The sequence below is a fragment of the Amphimedon queenslandica genome, unplaced genomic scaffold, assembly GCF_000090795.2.
Source record: "Amphimedon queenslandica unplaced genomic scaffold, v1.1 AMPQUscaffold_13484, whole genome shotgun sequence".
NCBI classification, from domain to species: Eukaryota; Metazoa; Porifera; class Demospongiae; order Haplosclerida; family Niphatidae; genus Amphimedon; species Amphimedon queenslandica.
In genome coordinates, this window is record NW_003546280.1 from 336,387 (window position 1) to 355,496 (window position 19,110).

At 36.6% G+C, this 19,110-nt stretch overlaps 6 protein-coding genes across 6 annotated transcripts; 2 read left to right on the forward strand and 4 right to left on the reverse strand.

Moving 5' to 3' along the window:
• Positions 1–1,329: 1,329 nt before the first annotated feature.
• On the reverse strand, positions 1,330–3,795 carry LOC100637371 (nicotinamide phosphoribosyltransferase-like). The gene is made up of 14 exons (XM_003384810.2): positions 3,707–3,795; positions 3,537–3,650; positions 3,306–3,492; positions 3,199–3,257; positions 3,076–3,150; positions 2,928–3,011; positions 2,794–2,870; positions 2,589–2,642; positions 2,466–2,526; positions 2,368–2,414; positions 2,250–2,314; positions 1,955–2,194; positions 1,694–1,896; positions 1,330–1,536 (listed from the first exon to the last, which is right to left on the reverse strand). The coding sequence occupies exons 1-14, from the start codon at positions 3,767–3,769 to the stop codon at positions 1,423–1,425; spliced, it is 1,443 nt and encodes a 480-aa protein (XP_003384858.1). The 5' UTR covers positions 3,770–3,795; the 3' UTR covers positions 1,330–1,422.
• Positions 3,796–3,826: 31 nt separating this feature from the next.
• LOC105311960 (ubiquitin-conjugating enzyme E2 S-like) lies at positions 3,827–7,206 on the reverse strand. Its single transcript, XM_011404216.2, has 9 exons — positions 7,050–7,206; positions 6,919–7,003; positions 6,774–6,866; positions 6,630–6,724; positions 6,383–6,515; positions 6,097–6,321; positions 4,360–4,453; positions 4,109–4,281; positions 3,827–4,037 (listed from the first exon to the last, which is right to left on the reverse strand). The coding sequence occupies exons 1-9, from the start codon at positions 7,113–7,115 to the stop codon at positions 3,940–3,942; spliced, it is 1,062 nt and encodes a 353-aa protein (XP_011402518.1). The 5' UTR covers positions 7,116–7,206; the 3' UTR covers positions 3,827–3,939.
• Positions 7,207–7,410: 204 nt separating this feature from the next.
• On the forward strand, positions 7,411–9,151 carry LOC100637498 (putative glycerol kinase 5). The gene has a single exon (XM_003384811.3). It carries the CDS (start codon positions 7,478–7,480, stop codon positions 9,014–9,016), a length of 1,539 nt encoding a protein of 512 aa, XP_003384859.1. The 5' UTR covers positions 7,411–7,477; the 3' UTR covers positions 9,017–9,151.
• A 601-nt stretch (positions 9,152–9,752) lies between these two features.
• LOC100637623 (casein kinase I-like) lies at positions 9,753–16,272 on the reverse strand. The gene is made up of 11 exons (XM_019994013.1): positions 16,120–16,272; positions 15,761–16,060; positions 14,337–14,377; positions 14,169–14,238; positions 13,176–13,324; positions 12,445–12,679; positions 11,479–11,649; positions 10,953–11,101; positions 10,559–10,639; positions 10,357–10,499; positions 9,753–10,285 (listed from the first exon to the last, which is right to left on the reverse strand). The coding sequence occupies exons 2-11, from the start codon at positions 15,942–15,944 to the stop codon at positions 10,252–10,254; spliced, it is 1,257 nt and encodes a 418-aa protein (XP_019849572.1). The 5' UTR covers positions 15,945–16,060; positions 16,120–16,272; the 3' UTR covers positions 9,753–10,251.
• Positions 16,273–16,359: 87 nt separating this feature from the next.
• On the forward strand, positions 16,360–17,576 carry LOC100632827 (NADH dehydrogenase [ubiquinone] 1 alpha subcomplex subunit 13-like). The gene is made up of 3 exons (XM_003384774.3): positions 16,360–16,564; positions 16,618–16,689; positions 17,269–17,576. Exons 1-3 carry the CDS (start codon positions 16,395–16,397, stop codon positions 17,453–17,455), a joined length of 429 nt encoding a protein of 142 aa, XP_003384822.1. The 5' UTR covers positions 16,360–16,394; the 3' UTR covers positions 17,456–17,576.
• Positions 17,493–19,110, reverse strand: LOC100637747 (DTW domain-containing protein 2-like). The gene is made up of 8 exons (XM_003384813.3): positions 18,947–19,110; positions 18,807–18,897; positions 18,663–18,757; positions 18,462–18,526; positions 18,279–18,415; positions 18,033–18,161; positions 17,877–17,983; positions 17,493–17,690 (listed from the first exon to the last, which is right to left on the reverse strand). Exons 1-8 carry the CDS (start codon positions 19,096–19,098, stop codon positions 17,654–17,656), a joined length of 813 nt encoding a protein of 270 aa, XP_003384861.2. The 5' UTR covers positions 19,099–19,110; the 3' UTR covers positions 17,493–17,653.

Below are 19,110 nucleotides of genomic sequence, written 5' to 3' on the forward strand. Positions count from 1 at the left end.
CTTCTGATTCTCTTGGTGGCTCTAATGCAATTAACTGCTCCATTTCTAATGTGCTAGAGGGACAGCAAAACCAACTCGGAATCGTACAAAATCAAATCGGTCAGCTACTTAATGCTACACATGAGACAGCCTCAAAAGTGAATGAAATCCGTACTCTTGCAAATGAACAAGCAGCCATTTCTGTAAACAATACATATAATATTGAACAGGTAATGCAGACAACTGGTAACACTGCTCAAAAGTTAGTCAATATTGTAAATACGCTCACTAATTTGAAAAATACGAGTACATCAACTGCAGGAGTTGTTGATGATATTTTGCTCGTTGTAGATGAGCTACTTGAGCTGCACTCTGATAACTCTACACTGCCTTATTCATGTGAGGAGATTAAACAGAGACAACCAAATAGTCCCTCTGGCGTCTACCTATTGATTAATCCAAATGGTAATGGTGTCACATATGCATATTGTCACATGGGAGAGCTCTGTGGTTCCGGAGGAGGATGGAAAAGAATAGCATATATAGATATGTCTGATGCTACACAGAACTGTCCCACTGGGTTTAGACTCTACCAGTCAGGAGGAGTTAGAGCTTGTGGCAGGCCTTCTTCAAGTACTGCAAGCTGTACCTCAGTTCAATTTCCATCCAACGGTTTCTCATATAGTCAAATATGTGGGAGAGTAACAGGGTATCAATATGCAACAACAGATGGACTAGCTTCAGCATGGCCAAATCACAATAATCTCAATTCCTATTATGTTGACGGCATTAGCATTACAAGAGGTTCTCCACGCCAACATGTGTGGTCATTTGTCTCTGGATTTTCTGGTAATGTCCTCCTTGCTTCAGACTATACATGTCCCTGTGGCATAGGCAGTACCCAAACAACTCAATCATTCGTGGGTAACAATTATTTCTGTGAATCAGGCAATCTTTTAAACATGGCTCAGTTCAAACTATTTACATCAAATCCACTCTGGGATGGTCAGAATTGCGGCTCAGTTGATATCAATTGTTGCTCTGCACCCGGTATACCATGGTTTCACAGGACCTACAGTGTTGCTACCAATGACAATCTTGAGCTAAGGGTGTGTGGTGATCAAGGTACAGGAGATGAAGACACTCCTTTTGGCTACTATGAAATCTACATCAAATAAACTACTGAACAATGCTGAGACTGTTAGAGATGCTATTATTATACTTGCTGAACAATTTGCTGCTGCTGAATAGTTTTTTTATATAATACTAATGCTGTGATACTTTAGATGTAAACATGCATGCTTCCTGCTGAAATTCCCATTTATATTTAATGCTAAAGCTATTTATTACTTTTATTTGAAATAATTAAAAAACACAGCAGTGATAGCACTAAACTAGATGAGCATACAAAAATTAAAAAGTATTATTTTTATTTTTTAGTTCTCATTTCTTAGAATTTTTTTCTCTTACTAGCGGTATCTCTGCTCTCTCTCTGATCTCAGACAAACTGTAGTCCTTCAACAAGTGGCCATTCTCATACACAGTAACGAGGAGATCCTATTAATATTAACAATATTCCCTTTAACCAAATATCACACACAGCATACATGTACCCCTACATTGCAGGTACATATAACAAGTGATTACTAAAACTAAAACTGTATTAACTCCAGCTAACTTGACTAAGCCTGTAATTTGAGCTATAACAATATACCTTGTCAGGTGAACCTTTTCCTTCCTCTTTTGTAAGAAACTGCTCATTCTCCATCTCCAGTGTCAGGCTGCCTCTTTTGGACTTCTTTCCCAAGTCGGTGATTGGGGACTTGTACACATTGACACCTTTACCATTGATCACTGCATAACTGCACTTGTATGCACACTTCTGTGTATCCCTATCCACACGTTGTATCAGACCACCTATAGTATATGCATTGGAGCTATAAGTATAAATGTACACCAAATATAATTGTCTTACCACCACTTCCAAATATAAGATTATCTGCACTCCACATGTTCTTCTTCAAGTGCTCCAGTATGGTAATCAGTGAGTCATAACTCACACTGTCAGCTTGTATCACCCTCAGGTAAGGAGGAAGGAGTTTATATCCTTTGCTGTTGGTCACTGTTCCAAACTTAGAGCCTAAAATCTCAAGGACTCGAAGCAGAATGGTTGGAGGATCACCGGAGTCAGGTCTTAGGACAACAATACCGGCACCTTTTAAAAAATAGATTATTAATAATTCCCTTATAAGTGCAGGTGGAGTTTATACCTGAATTCCCTCTCAACTCAACTAATTCTTTTAGTTCTTCTCCCCAAATGTGTTCACATGCATTCCTATTAATGTCATTATCATAATTCTTTAATTCAATTAACAAAATTTCATATACCATAAATCATAACTGTCACAAACACATGACACTATTCCCTTTGGAAACTAAAGAAAGAAATATACATAACATCAAAATTATTTACGTTAAGCACTTACTTTGGCTAGCATGTTTCTAAAGGCATCAGCTTCACCATCTTTAGTCCATGATGTAATTGTGCTAAAGAAAGAGATGAGGAATTCGAGATAATAAGAGAGAGAAGTATACACAAGTATATGTACCTGTGCTCAGCTGCTGGTATGGAAAATCCCGCCATCTCACAGCCATAGTATTCCCTTTATACATAGTTATAATAAATATACATGTACATTGCAGCATGGACCAGGGTTTCTCACAAATAATATCCTGTTTAGGTTATGTTTTTATCAAGTTTTCAAGCAATGCCAAAATTTTGTGAGAAGCCCTGCTATTAACACATTACTGTACCTTGCCATTACAAGAGCAGATAGTGTATCAGTTCCCTGGAAGTTAACAAGATGAGCAACTCCACCAATTGATGAAGACTGGGTAATAATACATTAATTGATAAAAATGAATTTTCATTGTAACTCAGTGCATACTTCAACTGATGTACTTCCTCTGAACCCAAAGTCGTTAAGTTTAAAAGGAAGTGAGTCCAAATTGTCGGCAGTCTCATCTAAATACTTATTACAAATAAATAAAATAATAGAAAAAATTAATAATGATCTATTGCATTATACATTGTACTTTAACTAAGACTTCTTTCTGAGCCCTTGAGCTGCTGCAGACTGTCATTGGGTACCAAGTTTGGACTAAAACCGCCTAACAAAAATAATAACAATAATAATACTGATAAATATAAAGCTATACCTCCACAAAATTAGTTAACCAGTAGCACTTTGGGTCAGTGTTTTCAACAGTAAACAAAACTACAAAATAATAAACAACAACAAACAAACAAACAAACAAACACATGCCATTCTTAGTGGGCATTACAGTTCCTTCGGGAACAGCTTTTATTCTAAGAGGCAAGTGTCCATCGTATTTCTCTAGTATGTACTTCCATCCTTCGTAATTGAATATGTTAGGGCCAACATGGACATCAAATATTGCCTTAGCTTGCTCAATCTTCTCAAGTGTCACAACTTTACCAAGAAAATAACGCTATCAAAAAATTGACTTTTTTATGTGAAATCTTATCTAAGTACCTTCAATATGTACTGGAGGCCAAAGAACACTGTTTGAGGATGCTTCCCTCCTCTACTCTCAAAGTAAGAATAGACGGTAGTAGTTCCTGGGGGATACTGCAAATAATGAGTATTCTACACAACGAGGAAGAAGACATAGTGATTCACAAAATGACCGCAGCTCAAGTTACCTTGTAAGAATCAGTGGTGAGGATGAAATTGTCATAACAAGGGTTACAAGGAGAACCGGCCATTTTACAAGACTAATTGCAGTTATTATGAGCTCCACCCAATAGAATTCAATTCTCACAAAAATTAATATTCTGTTCTGATTATTATTAAAAAGAGGTTGATTGTTATTTTGTAGAAAAATAAAATAAAACAAAAATTGTTGCTGTAGTCCAATGAATGGCTATCGTCTGTACTAACTGACAGTAACATTCTCTAGCTCCTTTTCATCCAATGCCTCAGTCCATGCCACCAATTCATCAATATTGATAGTGTCCGTTCGATGTGAGCCATCTACACAGTACACACAATGTAAAAAAATATCAAGACTTCTTGCATGTCTGTAAAATGTGATGTATTCCCACCTGCAGTGCTTATTGGTGGTAGAGGCGATGTGACTTTAGTTGCATACAGTGCAGCCAATTCAGCAATCCTTTTCTGTCTGTCCTTCATTGTCATCACCTTCTTTCCATTTCTACCTCCTCCACCACTTCCTCCTCCTCCTCTCCTGGAGATACCATACTTTAGTGTCAAGTGGCTGCAAGAGAAAGAATCATTAAAGGTGATACAGTACAGCTATAGTGTTCATATAGTGTTCATGCATGATCATCATTACTCAGATGTTAGCTTTTGTAAGTCTCCAGTTTTTTGATAGTCCTCACCAGAATGCACCTGCTTTAAGAAACTATCTCTATCCAGAAGCTGCATAACTATAATAAAATTATACAGAAAAACCTTCAAAACCACATACATGTATTTTTCAGAATTTTGACGTTTTCTTAAAATGGCACGGTAAGTTGAAAAATTGAAGTCGGAATCGGCTCAAACTTTCTACACAGCATAAGTACATCAACATGTATCAGAAAATGTAATAAAAATTGGGAGTGATTTTGGAGCCATTTTTTGGAAAAAACCATGGGCTATAGTACAGTGTATTTTTCAGAATTTTGACGTTTTCTTAAAATGACCGTAACTTGAAAAACTGAAGTCGGAGTCGACTCAAACTTTTTACACAGCATAAGTACATTAACATGTATCAGAAAATGTAATAAAAATTGGGAGTGATTTCGGAGCCATTTTTTGGAAAAAACCATGGGCTATAGTACAGGGTATTTTTCAGAATTTTGAAGTTTTCTTAAAATGGCCGTAACTTGAAAAACTGAAGTCAGAATCGACTCAAACTTTCTACACAGCATAAGTACATCAATATGTATCAGAAAATGTAATAAAAATTGAGAGTGATTTTGGAGCCATTTTTTGGAAAAAACCATGGGCTATAGTACAGTGTATTTTTCAGAATTTTGACGTTTTCTTAAAATGGCCATAACTTGAAAAATTGAAGTTGGAATCAGCTCAAACTTTCTACACAGCATAAGTACATCAATATGTATCAGAAAATGTAATAAAAATTGGGGGTGATTTCAGAGCCATTTTTTGGAAAAAACCATGGGCTATAGTACAGGCTATTTTTCAGAATTTTGATGCTTTCTTAAAATGGCCGTAACTTAAAAAATTGAAGTCGGAATCAGCTCAAACTTTCTACACAGCATAAGTACATCAATATGTATCAGAAAATGTAATAAAAATTAGGGGTGATTTCGGAGCCATTTTTTGGAAAAAACCATGGGCTATAGTACAGGGTATTTTTCAGAATTTTTATGCTTTCTTAAAATGGCCGTAACTTAAAAAATTGAAGTCGGAATCAGCTCAAACTTTCTACACAGCATAAATACATCAATATGTATCAGAAAATGTAATAAAAAATAGGGGTGATTTCAGAGCCATTTTTTGGAAAAAACCCATGGGCTATAGCCTCGGGTATTTTTCAGAATTTTGATATTTTCTTAAAATGGCCGTAACTTCAAAAATTGAAGTTGGAATCAGCTCAAACTTTCTACACAGCATAAGTACATCAATATGTATCAGAAAATGTAATAAAAATTGGGGGTGATTTCAGAGCCATTTTTTGGAAAAAACCATGGGCTATAGCCTTGGGTATTTTTCAGAATTTTGATGTTTTCTTAAAATGGCCGTAACTTCAAAAATTGAAGTCGGAATCAGCTCAAACTTTCTACACAGCATAAGTACATCAACATGTATCAGAAAATGTAATAAAAATTGGGGGTGATTTTGGAGCCATTTTTTGTAACACATACATGTATTACTGTAACACATATTAACACATATTACATATTAACACATAACACATGTAACACATATTACTACTATACACAATTTTGGCTACATGTACATGCATTTTATGCATGTACATGTACAGTACATGCATTTTATGTACATACATGTACATGTACATGTCTGTGTACAAGTGATTAATTTTAATTTTAATGCCTACACTGATTTTTTGGGTCATATGCTGGAACAGTTGTAGCCAGTCCCTGCCAGAGTGCATGATAGTCATCAAAAGGTATTTTCTTTTTTGTCTGTTTAAATCTTTGCTTTTGTCCAGTTGGAGCAGGAGGAGGAGGAGGAAAGAGAGGAGAAGTTGAGCTTGTAACTGGCCCATGGTCCACAAAATCAGTCTTGCTCTCTTCTGTGCTTTCATAAGGCATCAATCCAGCTATACACAATGATATGATAAGAATCCATCCCCTCCTTTTCTCTCTCTCTCTCTCTCTTACCTTGTATCCTTAAACTTGCAGTGACACAGTCAAATACCAGTTGCTTGTATGTGTGGTTGGCATGAACGTAGTAATAAGCTGCTTGTTGATTATAAATGCAGCCAGAGTCTAATTCAGGCTCACTCAGTAATACCTAATGTCAGTAAAATGATAGCAAGAGGGAATAATTATTTATAGGTACAGCTACACCAAAATCCTGTGACAAATCCTGCTTGTATGTCTCCCTTTCTATCTCCCTCTCTCTTACTTGTATCTTCATTAGTATGCTAGACATTGTGTAGGTCTCATTCCAGTGCTCTTTGCTGAGTATTTCCAATGCTGGCACACCACTAACAGGATGGACTGCAACAAGCAAAGCAAATTAAGAGAATAAAGTAAAGATTATATGCACCATTGGGATGATACGGTATAGTCATAAACTGGACAAAAGGTGGAGAAGTATTGTAAGCATTTGTGAATTTTAGTCTTAAATGAAAGATACCTCCTAATTATATAAAAAGAAAATAGATAATTATAATGAGGCTTCTTTAACTGACCTTCCCATGGTGTTCCGGCCAGCCCTTTTATGACAGCATTCCAATTGTAGAGATCATCTTCAGATACAGGGGATGCAGTTAGACCCTAGTAGGCATAGAGGTAGCACTTGAAAGCATGAAGTGATACTTACTTCGATTGGTAGTCGCTCAAAGTTAAGTAGATCTCTCTTTAGTAAGAGATAAGCTCTTGAGTGCATGTCTTCAGTGAGTACATGTATCCGTTACCATAGAAACAAATCGACCACCATTTTCTAGTTGCAATTTTAATTTTAACCCTTTAGTTACCAACATTGCAGTTGCTTGCAAAATGCAAAAACCTTGCATTATGGCCCAAAATCTGAAAAAAGCAAAAAATCTCTTGCATACATAAAGTCTACTTACAACTGATATCCATAAAGTGATGCATGTACTTAGCTGTTGTAGTACTGTAGCTACTGTAGCTGCTCTCAAGTCAAGGTTACTCACAGAATCAGTATAAAAGTCAAACCAATCAAATTAGATCATGCGGTTCACTGGGTTCGGTTCACTGCTAAATTGCTAATCTGATCATCAGCTCACAATGTCGTCTTCTTTTGTCCTCGGGGTTGATGTAGGTACTAGTAGAATAAGGTGCGTGGCTGTAGACAAGAGCGGGGAGACCTTGGGCCAGTCTGAAGTGAGTGTCAACGTCCTCCATCCAACACCAGACGCATCTGAAATAGACCCAGAGGAATTATGGACCAAGTTTAAGACCGTCGTCTCCCAAACGCTGGAGAGTGGCTCCCTGAAGCCCGAGGATACAGCTTGCATTGGAATAACGACACTGAGATGCACCTTCTTGCTCTGGGAGAGAGATACGGGGAAGCCTCTATGTAATTTTAGTACGTGGCAAGACAGGAGAGCAGCCCAAGCATGCATTGATTGGAACGAATCCATCCAACTGAAGACATTACAAGCAGGTGCTAATGTTGCTTATTTCTTTACGAGAGGAAAGAAATTCATGGCAGCATCTGTCATTAAGTTCATTACGAATCATGTTAGCGTCAGGCTCTGGTGGCTACTCAATCAACTGGAGGGTGCCAGGGAGAGAGGTCGCAATGGGGAGCTGTGCTTCGGTACAGTGGACACATGGTTGATATGGAAACTGACAAAGGGGGAGGTACATGCAACGGATTACTCAAACGTCAGTGCTACTGCAATATATGACACTTATCAACTAGATTGGAGCGGACTGATACTAAAAATATTCGAAATCCCGTCCCAAATGTTACCAGAAGTGAGGGACAGTGGAGGAGACTTTGGTCATTCTCATGAAGATATCTTTGGCGTCTCAATCCCAATAACAGGCATCATATCGGACCAGACTAGCGCCATGTTTGGGCAGATGTGTTGGGAGCCCGGGGACACTAAATGTACACTTGGTACAGGTTTATTTGTAAACATTAACACAGGTAATCGTCCACACGCCTCAGTGACTGGCCTGTATCCAGTAATAGGCTGGAAGATTGGGTCAGACCTGACCTTCCTAGCCGAGGGTATGTTCTCTAGTGTTGGTAGTGTCATTGAGTGGGGGAAGAAGTTTGGTCTGTATGACTGTCCGTCGCAAACGGAGGATATGGCGCAATCTGTCGATTCATCAGGTGGAGTGTGTTTCGTTCCTTGTTTCGATGGGATACAAGCTCCTCATAATGATCCCAACTCTACAGCATCTGTCATTGGCCTCACTCATAACACTAGGAAGGAGCACATAGTGAGGGCTCTATTGGAATCCATTGCATTTATATGCAAGCAGCTGCTAACAGTAGCCAACGCTGAAGTGAGTCACCCCATAAAGAAGATAAGAGTGGATGGTGGTGTCTGTCGCAATGGTTTCATACTGCAGCTCATATCAGACCTACTTGAGATACCCATAGAGAAACCCAGCGAACTTGACAAGACTGTATTCGGAGCTGTCTATGTTGCCGGGCTAGCCTCTGGTTTTTGGAAGTCCCGCGATGAGCTGGAGGGTTTTTGGAAGCTTGATAATATTTTTGAGCCTCAGGAGAATCCTCAATACGAATCCTTGTACTTAACATGGCAGGAGGCACTCCATCGCTCGTTAAAGTGGTACAAGTCATAGTGTGATGCCAGTATATACATGAACTGACTCTATGAAATGATTAATGATGATTATTGATTTAATGATTTTTGATTGAGATTTTACATTTTAGCTATAAAAAAGATAATCATCCATAGGCCAAATTTGTCACCAAAATTTATGTAAATAATTTGTCAGAATTAAAAAAAATTAATTTTTGTAAAATTCTTGTATTCTGAAAAATTTTTTTTTTAATTTTGGCGGGAAATTTTTAAAATTATTTATTAAAATTTTTGTGGGAAAATTTGCCGGAAAAATTATTATTTTTTTATGGTGGAAAATTTTTATTAAAAATTTTTCAAAAAATTTGGTGGAAAATTATTTCTATTTTTGGCTGATAACTCTGTACTATAGTACAGGGATTTTGGTCCAATTTTTTTAGCAACTTTAAAAATAATATGCAAAAATCTAAATTCTGCTCAAATTTGCAGCACAACATCAGAGCAAGTATTATGTATCAAAAATTATAAAAAAGGAAAAATTCTAAAATTTTTGTTGAAATACCTTAACTATAATATAGTACAGGATCTTACATTACAATCTTCTGATAAGATGTATGAGCACTATGCCAAAATCCTGTGAAAAAAACCGATGGCTCATACTTTTATTTCCAAATTTATTGTACATACACACCAATCTATGATGCTAATAAACACAGGATACAGCAGTGAAAACAAAATGTTGTTGTTGAAAATTTTTTATTTTGTACATACAGGTATTACAAAAAAATAATGAGCTATACATAATAATAATAATAATAGTTAATTTACATAAAGTATCGTTGAAACATAACACATTAATAGTGTGTGTTGTATGAATACAACATTATAACTTATGTACAGAAAAGAGAGAGCAGAAGAGAGAGAGAGAGAGGAAGAGAAAGAAAGAGTGAGTCGAGTCCATTAGACACACAAGAAAGTAATATCAATAATAATAATAATAATAATAGAGAGAATTTATTCAATCGTTAACAGTCTCATTAGTAGCGGTGGCTCTACTATCACAGAGGAGTATGAGTTGATGGATTTGAAAAGAAAAGTTATACAAAAGAGGAGAGGATGCATATAGATAGCAGAGCAGTGGCTGTTAGTAGGTAACATAAGTAGTAAGTTTGTTGTGCAGAAAGAGAGGGAGAGAGAGCGAACCAGGATATGATAAAAGAAAGAAAAGAAAGTGAGATTATACGTAAGAGATTATTGGCGATGGACGTATTGGTATCACTTCTTTACGCTCTTTCTGAAACAGCAGCATCTAGGATATGAGAAAAAGCAAATAAAAACAGATTTAATTTTTATGAGAATCGACAGGGCGTGGCCACTCACCTTGTTTCTTCTACAATTCCGGGTCCCTCAGGGGGTTTTTCGTTAGGGGGTGATGCATCTGCCGGTCTATTTATACCAGCTACAGGAGATTTAGTTTGATTTGTGTGACCGGGAGGCTCCAGGTGGTGCCGTGGTGAAATTGGCTGTAGAAAAAGAAAAAACAGCATTGATAATAATCAATATAGTAATTAAGATGCTATACATTTCCTCCATCATTGGCTCTCCTTGGGGTACTATACTGGCCACCGCCTGGCTCATACACCACCGTACCAAATGATGTATTCTACAAAGGAAGAGAGAGAGATAGAGAGAATATAAGAATTGACCACATGTTCATGCAAAGTGACATAATAGTATATTGTACAGTACGTGTTTTATACCCCTAGAGGGCCTAGACTATAGAGCGGTCATTATTGATAGACTAATCAAATAAAAATTCATTTGACTATTGTACTCATAGACACTATCATTCAAATAAAGGAATAGTAAACTGTACTATACTACATTAAGACTTATAAAGGTAATTTTATTTTTATCTCTCTCCCTCTCCCTCCCCTCTCTCTGTCTCTCTCTCCCTCCTTCTCTCTCTTTCTTACCACTTCCTTTCCAGTCCAGTCAAATACTCCATCATCAGTGAATCCCATCTTATCAAAAAGATCTTGAAATAATTTACGTAGATAGTTATAATCCGGGGTCTCAAAGAAATCCAGTCTTCTCACGTAACGCAAGTATGTAGCCATTTCATCTAATTATAAAAAAAACATGACAGGAATTAATTAGTAGGCGCGGTCTGTGGTTCATTAATTAATAAACGTGGTCACAATGTATATGAATGGTAGGAATGTGTACATGTAAATACAGTGACATGTTATTGTGTCTAATTCCCAACATGCCCACTGGCCACATGTACGTGTACATGTACATGCAGTATCTAGTAAATGCATGTACATGTATTACATATTCCATTTATAAAGTGGGAAACTATGAGAAATATCTTTAAACTGTACAGTAGAGGCTCGCTGTTTTAAAAATCTATAAAATAATTATCATAGGGGTCACAATACATTTAAAAGACATAGTACATGTACGTGTTATTGTTACAGTACATTTATGTGTTTTTACCTGGGAATGTTTCGCATAAAACTTCAATTGGGGTTGATCTTTTTGTCTCTCCTATCTTTTGATATCTTTCTTTTAGTGTGTCTGCCTTTAGTCCTTGCCACGGTAAGCTACCGCGTAGGAAATACATGAACATGTGACCCAAAGCCTCCAAATCATCTCTCCTACTTTGCTCTAAATGAGAGAGAGAGAGAGAGAGAGAGAGAGAGAGAGAGAGAGGAAGGTGTAGCGTTTATAATGACCAAATCCAATTCTCTCATTCACGAACAGTATATGCATAAATGATGAGTTCATGTGTACATGCAGTACATGCTTAAGAATTAAACATAAAAAATCCTTATAATATTCCAAAAAATATTACACAATAGTAAAAAGTGTGTTTATGTCCCAAAGCTAAGTGGACTCTCCCTCCCTCTCCATTCACTTGTGTACTAGCAGCTACTTAAAGCGTGTAAATATTATAGTAAAGTGTATAATTATCATAAACAATGTGACTTCATTGGAATGCAAACAATGTTACATCAAACAAGGAAATACACAACACACACACACACAAACTCAGTGTCAGTTCATTTTGTATCTGTATAACATCATTTCCTCTCAAGTCTATGTCAGTAGTGGATAAGGAAATACATCTCTCAAGTATACATGTACATGTACATGTACTCTGTATATTATACAGTATTGTAGTCAACGGCACAGTAAAGCATTAGTGTAGCCCCAAGAGACATTCACACGCACACTTTTTATCACATGTACTGTCTGGGAATGCAATAATAATTACATATTGTACATAAAATACTAATTATATGGTGTACACCTAGCAATCAATTACCATTACGCTTAAACAATTTATTAATAAGCAATTAAGGTATAAATACATGTACAATTACAGTACTAATAGCCTCTCTCTCTCTCTCTCTCTCTCCCTCCCTCTCTCTCTCCCTCCCTCCTCCCTCCTCTCTTTACCTTTCCCCAGATGTGTATTGATGCTCATATATCTTGCAGTCCCAGTTAAGCTCTTGTGTTCACGGTATGGTATGTGTTTAGTGGTGTCTGGGTCAATGTACTCCTTTGCTAGACCAAAATCAATGATATTGACAATGTTTTGATTGGGAGTCCCGTATCGACCCATTAGGAAATTCTCTGGTTTTACGTCTCGATATATGAGGTGCTTAGTGTGAACGTATTCAATTCGTGTGATCTAGAGGGAGAGGGAGAGGGAGGGAGAGAGGGGGGGAGGGAGAAAGAGGGGGAGAGAGAGAGAGAGAGAGGAGGAGGAGGAAAGAGAAAGTTTATATTAAATAATAAAAATCCCCTTGTTTCAACAGAATGGAGTCTTATTGACAACACGTTCAACACTAGACTACACACACAAACAAAATCAATTAGTTACAGCTCTAATTAATGCCCCGTCATCCTCATCTCTACAAGGGACATATATGTACATGTAGAAGTAGTAATTGTCATCTGATATGTTACTATAGTCTACACAAACAGGTTTTAAACTGTCAAAAATATAACACATAAAAATTATGAAAACATGCCTGCCCCTACAGTATACATGTACATATACGTACTAAATTACATATACATGCATGGAAATGGTCATCAAGCAAAGATCATCAAGAAACAGGGATAAAAGTAAGCTACAAATTAATGTGCACATGTACATGTACACAGTATATGACTGTCTTTACCAGTTGAATTGCTATCATTAGGACTGTCTTGAGTGAGAATTTTCTGTTACACAGGTCAAATAAATCCTCTAAACTCGGCCCGAGCAGCTCCAGTACCATCGCATTGTATTTACCACAAGGACCAAAATAATATACTTGTGGTATACCAACTAGAGAGAGAGGGGGGGGGGGTAGAGAAAAAGAGAGAGGGAGGGATGATAAAAATATTTTTAAAAGGAGGAGAGGTGAATAGAGTAAAAGAGTAACCCTATACACAATATTAAAAGACAACAGGTCAGCAGTTATGACTACACATGATTCGCATGAACACAATATATATACATGACCCAATGCTATTGAATGTATAAATCGTGTGACATACATGTACACATACCAATCAGCTAGAACACATCCAATCTATGCTACATGTACATGCACCGTATATGTGTATGTAAGGCTAGTACACATGTAAGTTATAATACAGCTACTGTACTAAGTGGACGTGTACAATAAAAGTGTTATCATTCATATCTCTTGCTGACAGACAGCTGCGATACAGAGAGAATAGGCTGGAATGAATGAACGTGAACGTGTACTGACACATTATAGAGGATTACAAAGCAATAGGAGCATAAATGGAGTCACTAGATCTCATTCGTTCTGTCACTCTGTCTCCATTTTTAATTTCTGCTGTAGAAATGTTATACATCAAAACATACACACACAACAAAATATTACGTTACAGTTTGGTAATTTAATAAGTCTGGCCCCACCCATCACTGACCTCTGTGTGTGTGTATGTGTGTGTATTTAATTGTGATAGATATAACAACATGTAAAATGCATCAATTATTATTATTATTATTTTATTTATTATCATGCATACATGATTAGCCAAGGAAACACTAATCATAAAAACATGTTTATACGTATGTAAGTACATGTATATAAACTAATTTTCCTTTTATTATTATTATTATTATTATTATTATTATTATTATTATTATTATTTACCAGCATTTCCTAATGTTCTATAAAATCTATATTCCAGGTGAAGTTGTGGTGCTCTTGATTTCATTGGTTCCTGGAATACAACATGATGCAATGTGATGTAATGTGATGTAAGAGGACGTCAATGCAAAGTACATGCACATTATAACAAAAAAAGGAAATTGTTCTTACCAATTTGATAGCGACGTGTTCGTTATTGTATAAATTCTTTCCTATAAATAAACATAAAAAGGAAGATAACAAGGAAAGTAAAAAGAGAGAAAGAGAGAGAGAGAGAGAGAGAGAGAGAGAGAGAGAGAGAGAGAGAAAGAGAGAGAGAGAGAGAGAGAGTAGGGGGAGAGAGAGAATTAAATGAAAGCATATTATTAGACAACACAAGATTGACCAGATTGCCAATCAATAGCTACACTATTACAATTAGGAGCCAAAAGTAGCATACACACACACACAAGGTGAAGCAGTACAGGCACTGCTATGATAATTATATCAATGACCATATATGGCAAGTTTCTAAAAATAGACACAGGCACTGTAACAGCTGGTCGTAGTATTATTGCATTAATAAAACAACATTCATTCAGGAACAATACTTATACATACAGTACATGTATGACAAACATGTGACATTTTATTTATATGTATACAGGAGTTTATACTGGCACAAGATGATATCATAATGACAATAAAAATGATGTGATCTGTTCTGGTAACCCTCTCCTCTTTCTCTCTCTCTCTCTAAGCTAAATTGTGAACTTACCTCTAACAATAATGTACATATTACATTCTAATATAATAATATAGCTCTCTCTCTCACTCTTTTATAATGCACTATCATCAATAAGCCAGTTTATTTTGAAGTGGTACGTCAAAGCAATTCCCTCTTTATAACAAAGTCTAATAATACCCCATAGATTACTAACGGCCCTTAATATAATAGAGCTCACGCAGACGCACCACACACAGTTTCCTATTACCACGTCATTGTTCACAGACATAATGGTGAAAACAAAGTTATTAAGAGGACACAATGGCAAATGAAAATAACGACACATGTACTGCAACCCTAAGGAAAGGGAAACTGTTTTTAAAATACACACATGTACACAGTACAGCTTTAATTTTCACTTTAGGTACGTATACATGCGTGTACATTAAACAGGTTTGACAGGTTTTACCTTGATCTCAAGGCTTGGCTTGACCTCAGGGCTCCAGGCTTTCAGTATAATGTACATTCAAAACAACACAATTAGGAATACATACATGTTGTAAATGCAGCCTTACCGGCTAAATCTACACATAATACATGTACATGTACACAGATACATGATCCATCTCTCCTACATGTACATGTACATATATGTATATATGACTCATATTGACTGACTTCTATACATGTATGCAGACGAATTTTGATTTATAGACAAAGGTCAAATAAACTTGATCATATGCTATATGTATTTGAAAAAAATGCCAACCAACACATGTAAACATACATGTATACACCAAGACTTTAAAAAAAGGAAGCTAATGTACAGTAAATACATGTACACAACCATTACATGTAGATGCTATGTCACAATACACTTCTCTCTTACCTAATCTTAGCTCTCCAAAATTACCACATCCTATTTTCTTTCCTACTCTAAAATTAGGTCCGACCATTAATACGCCGCTAGTCGATACGCTGGATGTCCGTGAGGTGTTCGAAGCGCTACCACGTTGTCTTGGCCCGGGACCTCCTTGATGAGGACGACCCCTGTTTCTGTCATTAGCTGCCATCGGTGATCCACTCTCTGTGAGTTTATAATTAAATAGAGCTACTGTGAGACTTTATATGACCCAAAACAGTTAATATCCACTCTCTGACGGTTATATAGTTCAATAATAGCTAGTACCTATTCAAAAGAGCAGTCAAACTCGGTAAAGGTTGTAAGCTCCCAGGATCCCGGCTTACCTGTAAAAGAGTCTTCCACGGGTGGTCAAAGACTAGAAAAATAGAATCAATATCTTCTCTTCTCCCTGTGACACTTTCAAGTGAAACTACTAGCTTTCATCGAACGAGTTGTGAGATGGTGACACACTAAAAATGAGAGTGAGGGACACGCCGCATGTGACTATCACATGACATGTCATGCGTCAATATTGGGTCGACCGCCATTTTAAGGGCGTGTGTTTCTTAGCAAAGGGCGTGGTTTCACGGATTGTTTGGATCACGTGACCTAAAATAAAATGGCAGACATACCTCGACAAGACAAGCCCCCTCCAAATGGCTACCAGGACATAAAGTTTGCTAGAAACTTACCTAAAAGAGGTCCCTCGGGTCTGGTTATCATGATAGGAGGAGTTGCAGTGATGGCAATAGGTTTTGCTGGAGTTGCTTATGGTAATACACAGCGTAGGTGAGTAGGCGTGGTCATGAATAACTTAATTCCAATTGTGTGTGTATTATTAGAGAAGTGCGTAAAGAGCATTTAAGAGCAAGACTATCGTTACTTCCATTAATTCAGGCTGAGGAAGACCGTAGGTAATTGACATCAATACACGTAATGGATGGTGGGGTTAGATTTTAATTTTTAAAGCACGTATTATTAATTCAATTGTGTAAGGATAGTAATGCACTGCCATATATATATGCATAGATTTTCTTTCTATTCCCTTATTAAGGCAACGAATGAAGGGAGTAAGAGATGGAAACCTTATGTGTGTGTACAACATAAACTAAATAGTAATACACTACACTTTGCGTTGGTTGATTTAGTTCTAATAATAGTCTTATCAAACTCCCACTAATATAATTAATATAGCTACTCTGAAGAGTTCAAGCATTATTACCATTTCAGTTGTAATTGAATTATATCAGTATTACACAACACACCTGCTATTATTATTATTATTTATTGGAAGATGACTCTCACATGTATGCCTTCACATAGCAGGCTCAATTATTATGGTACATATGGTATTATTAGCGTTCATTGTGGTAAAGAGATCTATTTTAGTTCCTAAACCCTTTGGATTGTTTCCCGAGAAAATATTAACAAATCTTGGATGCATAATAATTATAATATTGGTGTAACATTTATAATTTTTTTAATTTCTGTAGAATTCTAAGAGCATTGAAAGCTTCAGAGGCAATGGAAGCCCTGATCATGAAGGATGTGCCAGGCTGGAAGGTAGGAGAGAGTGTCTATCACACAAAGAAATGGGTTCCACCAAGCATAATACAACTAGGACCATTTGGAAGGCAACTAGATTCAGAGGAATTTACTTTTAGTACGAAAATACCATAGACCTGTGTACACTATATGTATGTGACCAATGTATGTGTAGTGATTACAAATGGTATACTTCTCAAACTGATCAACATTATTATTAGTAACTTTTGGACACATGCACAGTCCAGAACTTGCAGTCACTGACTAATGTCTACTTGACAATGTTTTGTTGTTGTTGTTTGTTAGTTTATTATTAATGATCATCATTAGTTGTCAGGATGAGCCAGAGGAGTTAGTTGAGTGCTTCCTCCTTTAATGAAGACAAAAGAGAAGAAAGAAAAATAATATAAGTGAATGAATAAATTTTTTTGATCAGAATCAGCTCAAATTTGCTACACAACATAAGAACATGTATATGCATCAAAATAGTAGCGGCCATATGTATTACAAAGTTACATTGGCATGATTATGACTATTAATGAGTTGTTAATCTCACTTGAAGTCAGCCCTTGGCATGTATCTTGGATGATCTTTACTGAAATGTGTAGTAGCTCCATGTTCCAGCTGATACTGACACATCGCTATTAGTGGATGCAGTAATACCTACATGCATATAATAATAATAAATGAAAATAGTATCAATTATGCATACATCTATTATTTCTGGTGTTCCATCAAGCCATGCTACTGCATGAGCTACAGATTCTATTGTAGAGAGGCTTTGTTTCGATGGCTGAGTCCTAATGACATACTGACTGACTGCTTCACCATTTAACTTAACCTGTGAGAAATAACTAAGTAATGGTATGAACATGTAATATTACTTTTATATTAATTAAGGCTGTATATGAATATCCCTTTTCTTTCTCTCTCTCCCTCTCTCCTCCGCCTCTCTTACTTGTTTTAAGCTGTGTAGGAAATGATTCTGACTGAACATGGCTCTAGTCTGTGCCCATGTTCCATCAAGCACAATTAGTGCCGAGTCATCTTCTTTCCCGATTGATGCACCGGATGGTAATGACTGTAGCGGAATAGCTGAGTCAGCCAATAATAATTAATAATAGACAATAACGGGTCAAACCTGTTTTACTGGGATATAGTACTACTGTCGATTTTGATTCTATAGCTTTTTGCAAGCATGTAAATCTATGTTTAAAGGAAAGGAAAGTAATTTTAATACCAATTTCCAACAACAAAAATTTGGAGTTTACCCTCAATTTTTTTAGATTTTCCAATACAAATTAAGCAGTAAGTTTGAGCTGATTTTAACACTACCCCTTACTTGTTCACTTTGAATCGTTTTCCTTTAATGATGTGAAACCGTTCTCTCGTGATGCACTCCTGAAGTAAAGGAACTGTTGCTAGACAACGGCTCTCCTATTACAAAACATTAAAAATGAAATTTTAAAATTAAAAATCAATTAACTTCGCTGCAGTGCTGCAGGATAATGACTCTGGTTGCCATTGAAACAGGTTTTTCAGGAAAGCAGGAACAAATGCAAACGGTTGAAGGCCTCCTGTAAAATTAAAATAATTTCAATGCAACTAATTTTTTATGATTCTGACTTGCATCTCCCGCACACTGCTCTTCCTCTAATTAATTCTTGCTCCAAATCATCTTGCAATGGAAAAGCAAACAAGCTCTCTTCATCTTCTTCTTCTCTGAGCTCCTTCTCTTCTTCTAGAGGCTCAGCTCTTGCATTACAACTAGCAGCCATGTTTTCTTCCAA